Source organism: Cyprinus carpio, chromosome B3 (assembly GCF_018340385.1).
Source record: "Cyprinus carpio isolate SPL01 chromosome B3, ASM1834038v1, whole genome shotgun sequence".
Classification (NCBI taxonomy): Eukaryota; Metazoa; Chordata; class Actinopteri; order Cypriniformes; family Cyprinidae; genus Cyprinus; species Cyprinus carpio.
This window is the reverse complement of record NC_056599.1, coordinates 14116781-14125615: the sequence shown is the minus strand read 5'-3', so window position 1 is coordinate 14125615 and position 8835 is coordinate 14116781. Positions and strand designations below refer to the sequence as shown.

Sequence of the window (8835 nt, the reverse complement as noted above, 5' to 3'; positions counted from 1 at the left end):
ATTATGGTTTTAAAATATATAGAAAACTGGGTAAACTGGGTAGATAGTAGTAAGAAAAGCCTATTTGGTAGAAAAAAGAAAATCAGTAGCTAAGTACTCACACAAACCAACAAAAACAAAGTTTTTTTTTTTTTTTTTTTTTTAATGAATTGTGAATTAAATCTGAATTGTGAAAGACGCCAGAAAAATCATTGACACTCTGCACAGTTTGTAATTGTCTGTGTATCAAACAAGCTAATGAAATGGCTTTTAGAGAGTTTGTGAAAATATATTAGGTTATTATTAACCAGAACTTCAATTCCATCTTAAGATGAAACACATTACAATTAATGACTGAATATTACTACTCAGAAATACGTTTAAATTTATGATTATTCCTTACATTTTATATGTCGCTTGAGATTACAATATTTAAGCAGACTTGTGATCTAGCACTTTCTGCATTTTTGGTATGTAAATAAAATGTATTGTTGTTGTACTTTTTGTAATTATATTATATTATATTATATTATATTATATTATATTATATTATATTATATTATATTCATAGTTGTTTTCGTACTTTTTACTGACTAGTGGAGTTTAATGCTAATTTCCTTTATTTTCTGTGTGGGTCATCAACGAATCAACAGTAACGAAGTGGTTAATGGTTTTCCTAAAAGGAGGAAAGGGATTAACAGAACTGTGTGGTATGTCAAGAATTTTTACTAAAAAGATTAAAACTTGATTCGCTACCACTGGAGGTCGCAACACTAATAGAGCTTTTCAAACTGATGGTATTGATGATCTCTCTCTCTCTCTCTCTCTCTCTCTCTCTCTCTCTCTCTCTCTCTCTCTCTCTCTCTCCTCTTCCACTCTCTCTCTGTGTGTGGTACAAAAACTGTGTGTGTGTGTGTGTGTGTGTGTGTGTGTGTGAATACACATATATAATATAAACATATAACCTGAATACACACAGACTCATGGGGACTCCTGTCAGTGTGGGAACCTAAACTGAGGTCCCCATGGGTACAAAAACGTATAAATCATACAGAAAGTGTGTGTGTGTGTGTGTGTGTGTGTGTGTGTGTGTGTGTGTGTGTGTGTGTGTGTGTGTGTGTGTGTGTGTGTGTGTGTGTGTGTGTGTGAGGGAGGGAGAGAGGGGCGGGGGGGTAGTGTATGTTTACATTTACATTTGCATTTGCATTATTTTAATCTCTTTAAACTTTAATGACAGCTAAAAATAACTTTTTAAAACCTCAAATCACGCGAACCATTTGACATCCGTGAAATATTCTAATTAGCAAGGACACGAGATTAAAACCGTGCTGATGTGCGCCAGTGAGGTCATCGCTCCGGTGCGCAGGTGCATGTCTGCGCACAATAGCGCGACTGTCTCGCGCCACAGGTAGTAGCCGGACTCAGGTGTTGTAACACGACACTGAACCATGTGATCAGCGATGAGCATTTAGGAAGAAGAAGAACCCAGCTCGAGCATTCACTCAACACTAAATACCAAACCGCACAAGACCACCATTGATAGCAGGGCAGGATCTCGAAGGACAATGTATTATTATTATGAGCAGGACGCCGGAGTGTCGCGATAGTTTCGGTTTAAGCACTTCATTTCACCGGTAAGGTGAGGCGGAAGCGAGCCACGGTCAGGTCTATTGGATATACTCTCTACATATAATCTATTCGTCGGGAAACATCGTGGATTATGAAGGTACACACAGGTATTTCTTTTGTCGGAGTATGTTTCTGTTTATGTGCCTCATATGGATGAATGTTTCCTGAGCAACACAAGTAAGTGAAAGGAATGTGCATGTCGTGGACTGGATAAAGGTTACAGGTTGAGGAACGAAAAATAAAAAATACCCTTTTTCTATCACATATGGCCAGGGTCAGCTGTTATGTAATAAACACACCCAATACATCTTGAAGTCATTTTTACTAGAAAAGAATTTTCAGGATCTTTTGAAATGCACAGGAATAAACATCAAGGCCTACGAGGGAAGGAATCAGTGCATTTGGATATACGTGGGCTGTATCTGTTTTAAATCCAAAATGTAATTTATGAGAGCATAATCAAAAAGATTAGGAAGCTAACTTATCTAGTTGTGGAACTATTTTTTACTTTACTCAAGTAAATTAAAAAAGTATCTGTACTTTTCTTCTGAAAACTTATATTTCTACATTCCAAAGCCATTTACTGCAATACATTTCATAAACAAAAGTTGTTGTTGTTTCGTTTTACCTTTAATACTTAAGAACATTAATAATGTTATCTTTTTTTGGCACTCTTTTAAAACTTTGAATTATTTTACTTGAGTAAAAGTAAGAAAGTACTAGATTTCTAATGTAATTAAGTATTAAATGGTATTTAATATGAAATGTAGTGCAGTAAAAAGCACAATGTTATGCTTTGGAATGTTGTGAAGTAAATGTTTTCTAAAGAAACAAATTTAATTCTTCACTACTGTCCACCTCTGGTCACTTGTTAGTTATATAACTGATTTTGTTTGTTTTAAACAATGCCAACCATCAAGTTAGCAAAGCAACTTCAGATCCTAACCGACGTTCCTACTCTTCTTTTGCAGCTCGATAGAGACAGATAGGACTGCTTCAACTCTTTGATCTCGGACATGATTTATTGACCACCTCTGCTCCACCGGAGCATCAGCCCCTTCTGGTTGAGGGTAGGGGTGCAGACTGCCTCCATCAATCCGGAGATGATACGGCAGGTTGGGCTGTTGGCAGGGAGTTTTCTGCTGCTGCTGCTTCTCAGGAATGTTTCGGCCCAGGGTGAGTCACTCGCTCCACCTCTGTAGTCATGTCCGAAACTGAACTTTGAGAGTATCCGGACTGTTAATCACTGCTAAAGCTCACTGCATTTAAACAGCTCAGTGGAGTTGCGTCAGATTAATCTGAACACAAGAGATGAGGAACACTCCTTTAACTTGTACTTAGTACAGGACTGTTTCATGAACAGACAAGCTCAAGCATGTCGAGGTTCCTGCAGGAACATTTATGACCCTGAACCACAAAACCAGTCTTAAGTCGCTGGTGTATAATTGTAGCAATAGCCAAAATACATTGTATGGGTCAAAATTATAGATTTTTTTTATATATATACCATAAATCATTATGATATTAAGTAAAGATCATGTTCCATGAAGATATTTTGTAAATCTCCTACCGTAAATATATCAAAACTTAATTTTTGATTAGTAATATGCATTGTTAAGAATTCATTTGGACAACTTTAAAGGTGATTTTCTCAATATTTTCATTTTTTTTGCACCCTCAGCCAAATATCTTCCGATCCTAACAAACCAGTGGAAATCTTATTTATTCAGCTTTCAGGTGTATAAATCTCAGTTTCATAAAATTGACCCTTATGACTGGTTTTGTGGTCCAGGGTCACATTTAAGGTATTGTTGCAAAGTCATAAAATGGTACAAAAAGTACGAGAAGTGTGTAATCATAAACCATCAATCTCATAAAACCTGCCCACCCTGAAAAGACCCGTTAATATGTAAAAAAATAAATATTTCTTATACAAAAAAAACCCATCCACAAATTAACAACAAAGATTTTTGGTACTGTGACTATTTTAGCCACAAATTCTTATTACTGTAATACAAAATGTCCATTTCTCACTACTGTAATGTGAAATACTATGTGTAATGCTTTAGTTTACGGTCCAATTCTCACTAATGACTACTTGTTTATTAGCATGGATATTACTAGCATATTGGCTGTTTATTAGGACTTATAAAGCGCATATTAATGCTTTATCCTGCACAACCAAATTCTAAATCCCTTAATCCTACACCATACCTTAACTATCTTAACTATTAATAACCAGCAAATTAAGAGTTTATTGAGACAAAAGTGCTAGTTAATAGTTAGTTAGTAAGAGTTTAGTCCCCAAACTAAAATGTGACTGTATACTTAAACACATTATTTTGATGTTTGTTGTACAGACTTTGATGCTGAGTTAAAGAAAATGAGAATTTGAGGCTTGGCCATAAAACATGCGTATTTGTGTGAAATAAAATTTATTTGTATTTTTCTTCTCATTTTTGGGATACAACATGTTTTGTGAGATTCATACATGAGTGTGGCTAAAAATGGTTACAGATAAAACAAATTTACTGTGCTACGCATGCTTCATGACTCTTCTTGCAGCAAGTTTCTTTGCTTCTTTAAAGTAATCTTTGCACTTTTGCCCTTGAGGGATTATTTACTCCTGTAAATGATTAACATTTTTGCTTTTTTATATGTATCCTCCCTCTCTCTCTCTCTTTTTTCTCTCTCGATCTCTCTATACCATGTGTGTGTGTTGTCATAGCATTTAAACATTACTTTTTATCATCAGTTTTCAAGTTTGTTATCAATCAAGTCAGCAGTTTGTACCATTATTTAATCTCTGCCCTCAAATGCACACTAGTTTGTCAAAGTCCAAACTCGAGATTTTACAAAGTTGCCAAATTTGAAGATTATTTCGGGGTGTGAGGGATTTGTTGTTTCTTGCAGAATTGAGGCTAAGTATAAGACCAGCGGTTTTAATATTAAACAAAGAGACAATTATAATGATGCATAAAGTCATTTATTTAAAAATGTGAGAAAGTAGATCTTACCACTGGAGACAAAACATTTGCTACGTGAAAAATGGCATACAAATGTCCCAACACTTTTTAGAACTGATGATGAAAACAAATGATTAAACCTGAACAGTTCTGATTCATAAAAAAACACTCTATTTAAACAATAATTCATGAAAATGAATTAAACAATTGCCATTCTAATGTTCTCAGGAAAGGCCAAACTTGTATAATTATGCTGTTTTTAGAAAAGCTAATACCCAAATAACTGAGACATTCATAATTATAAAGATTGTCACCAGCAAAATCATCAATGCATATACAGTGAATATGATATCATCCAGTCAAAATGATTAAAGACAATGTAATTACTTGACAATTGCGGTTTTATTTACAGTGTAGAATAGATGTATTGCTTATTGCTTATTGAAACAGGAAGGATTTTTATTATTTTTTTAAACAGTCATTGTCCTTTAGTTTAAATGTGTGAACTGTTTATTGCTTTTGGCTTATTCTGTGGAATTACGAGCGAGGACATTGTTACTGTAGACAAGTTTCCCAGAAGAAACTGAAAGGATGTATGCTAAAAGTGTATTTTTACAACTTTTAGAATTGCATTGTAGATGTAGATGAATATGGAATTACGTAACAAGATTTAACTTTTCTTTTGTTTTCAAGATCCAGATTAAAAAAAAAAACAGTACACATGTATTGAATGTTAGGTGCTGGGTTTCATAATATTGCTGTAAATCATTTAAATTGTGAGATTACAGCATCACAGTACAGATGTATCACAGTTTACACCATTCAGTGTGGAATGTGTTCCTGTTTTATTAACATTTGCTTCTCATTCTCATATCTCGTTTCTTTTTCTCCGAAATACAGCCTTCATAGTGAGCTCTGTGACATAGGTGCGCACTGCGCAGCATAGTGATGTGACTTGAAATGATACCGACACCTTGAATAAAATATTAAAGAACCAAAACATGCTACTTTGAGCTGCAACACTGTCTTTAAAGAACCATGCAAGATTTGTGAGCCATAGGACAAGTACCAAAATCATATTAGTGTCTGTAGATCATAATTCATAATTTGTACAATTAGTTGTCATCTCATTGTAATGTTTTCTTTTTGCAGGGGAAACGACCACAATGCCCAATAGCACTACAACTCCCAGCCCTGTGAGTATGAAATTCTCCTGAAGTGTTTATCTCCCCTTATTAGCCTGAAGCACATCGTCTGTATAGAAATTAAAAGATGTTTATTTCTCTTATTAATATCTGATCAACTATTGGCCAGTATACTCTTGGTTTGATCTTTAAGAAACATAGTTTCCCAAATTTGAGAATAAGAATTTCTTATGTTCAACAAGTCTGCAAAATACAGCAATACTGTAAAATATCAGTTTTCTTTTGCAATATAATTTCAAATGTAATGTGTTCCTGTGATGTTAAAGCTGAATTTCAGCATTATGACTCCAGGCTTCAGTGTCACATGATCTTTCAGAAATCATTCTAATATGCTGATTTGGCACTCAAGAAACATTTCTGATTATTATCGATGATGAAAACAGTTCTGCTGGTTAATATTTTGTGGAAACACTTTTAAACTATTTAATACATACTTGGTAAATAAAACTATTAATTTCTTTGAAGAAAATAACAGTAAAAATAAAAATCGTCCTGACTTTTATGTTTATAGGTAATTCATACTGATTGATAAAAAAAATACTGAACATATTATTAATTGGGGGAATTAAAAGTATGAATTTTTATTAAAAGTATGAATTTTATCAATCATCAATTTGAATTTTTTTCTGTATGCAGTAACAATCAGTTTCAGTGTCCTTAATAACAGTAAATTATGCATAATTACATGCAACTAACCCTAAACCAAATGTCAACCCTATAGTAAGTACATGGTGTTATTAACATTATCCAGCATTTAAACATATAATTACACTATAACAAGGACCACTTCAAATAAAGTTTAACAATGGATCTTGTTTGCTACCTCAGTTCAAATTAAGGAATTTAATTACAATTTTGAATTGCCTTGGAATAAAAACATATCACAATATCTGGCTTCTTTATGCAGTCCTGTTGTACTGCTCCAGTTGATTAACATCCCTACTTTTCTTTGTCCAGGACCAGGGCCCTAATATTGTGGCCATTGTAGTGCCAACTGTGGTGGTGGGACTGCTGGCTATTTTGACAGCTGTTCTGGTGTTTGTTTTCTGCGTGGTAAAGAAGAAGAGACAGACGGAAGGGACGTATCAACCCAGTGCAGAGGAGCAGTCAGGAGCACGTAGTGTTGAGACGCCTGACGCTCTGAAATTACCCAAGGAGGAGAGACTGATCTGACACACTGGTTTATGACTAACCAGCAGCACATGATAATAGTGACTCAATTCCAAAACGGTTAAACAGATAAACATTAACTAAGGACCGTTTCTGAAGGCATAAAGCACAACCATGTTTTGGCTAAATAAAGCGAGTCTGACTACTTGGAAGAAACTTGAAGGAACAGATCCTCTCTCCAAAAAGCCACATATTTCACAGCACAGATCATCTAGCATTTCATGCCATTTTAGACTGGGAGTTTTCTCTGAATACTTCATTTTATGTTGTGTCAGCTGTTTTAATGGTTGCTTTGCACGTACAAATGCTGATGTTTGTAGTGTACATTTTTAAAGGTGACGTGTGTAATATATGCACCCCTAGTGGCACAAAACAGAAGTGCAGTCTGTTTTGCATTCAAAATGGACCAGACTTAAAGGGATAGTCCACTAAATAAATACCATTCTGTCATCATTTTCTCACCCTCAAGTTGTTTAAAACTTGTATGAGTTTCTTTCTGTTGTTGAGCAGAAAAGAATGTATTTTTAAAAAATGTTGGTATAACCAAACAGTTGATTAGTGTGGGGGAAAAATACTATTAAAGTTAATGGCAACCTTCAACTGTTTGGTGACAAAATGCTAATTTTTGGGTGAACCATCCCTTTAACAGCATCAGCTGAACCAATGGTGTGAATTTGAAGGTGGGGCTATCTGTTTGACTGAATAATGGAAGCTGGCTGCATTTGAAACTTTAAATTAAATTTTTTAAATTGAAATTAGCCACCAATTTCTAATTTCTGTTTGTTGGCACTAGGTTATGCACACTACATCTTTAAATACTCATTCAAATAATTTTGTTCACAATATAGGATGTTCACAATCTCATATCTGGTATGTTTGTTGAAACCACTTTTCACAAATTATTTCAATTGCTGTATTTGTCTAGATTTACCTCAGTAATGTTTCCTTATATATATAATTTAATCTAATATTAATTGTCCAGAAATTTGATCAGTGCAACGATGGATTCTTTGGAATCGTTTTTGACTATTTTATGATAGCATGGACGTTTACAGTCAAATATTTAATCCATTATGTTTCACTGGAGTGCCTTTTCAAATTTCACCTTTTTATAATCTGCTTAATCATGCTGTTTTTAAATATAAGATTAAAAGGCAATGGTCATGCTATATTGTGAATATAATCACTGCTAATGGGTTTTGTTAGGCACAATGCTCAGCGGAGTTACTATATTTACGATACAGCACGGCCTCAGGTGCTTTTATAAAATGGTTGTTCCATGTTAAAAACATTGAGGACAACACAAATTTACATTAAAACATTATTTTATTAAGCTAATTAATTAAGCGTTATTCTTCTGCTGAAGATACAGTCTCTAATATAGGCTAATAGAAAGTTCCTACACAACAAAATCATTTGCCATGCCCTATTATAGTCTATAGAATTTAGTTTGTGTTTCCACGGCGTGAAAGGTCATACAAATTTATAAATGAACCGCTTGTTTCAAAATCTTCCCAGTCTACTTACATTTGATATGACATCTATACAGAGCTACTGCAAAACCGGATGTTCAAAGACAAAATTAAGACAACTGCGCACTTGTTTCTCTGATGGATAAGGTCTATTTTCCTCATTGGAAGCCAGAAAAGTAATAATTTATTTAAATTTTTTATATGTATTTTTAATGTTTTTTTCTTTTATTATTGTAATTGTAACAACCTTGGTTTGTAGTGCAAACAGATCTACTGTTTTTCTTCTAGTTATTTGGCTAGCAGCTAATGAATCAGACGTCTTGCACATTCACAGAAAATAGCTTACTTCCGCTTTGGAAATGAAGGCGGCAAATAAGGCCTTTACACCAATCCACAAACATCTGTTGAAAATTT

The 8835-nt window shown here is 34.2% G+C and overlaps 1 protein-coding gene across 2 annotated transcripts; it reads left to right on the top strand.

The window, feature by feature from the left end:
* The first annotated feature begins 1328 nt into the window (after positions 1–1328).
* Positions 1329–8460, top strand: LOC109052200 (protein crumbs homolog 3-like). 2 transcript variants are annotated; one of them, XM_019069664.2, is made up of 4 exons: positions 1329–1705; positions 2580–2784; positions 5727–5770; positions 6737–8460. In XM_019069664.2, the coding sequence occupies exons 2-4, from the start codon at positions 2712–2714 to the stop codon at positions 6950–6952; spliced, it is 333 nt and encodes a 110-aa protein (XP_018925209.1). In that variant the 5' UTR covers positions 1329–1705; positions 2580–2711; the 3' UTR covers positions 6953–8460. The 2 variants fall into 2 exon arrangements, with proteins under 2 accessions (XP_018925209.1, XP_018925208.1); XM_019069663.2 differs by having other exon boundaries at positions 1329–1715.
* Positions 8461–8835: the final 375 nt, after the last annotated feature.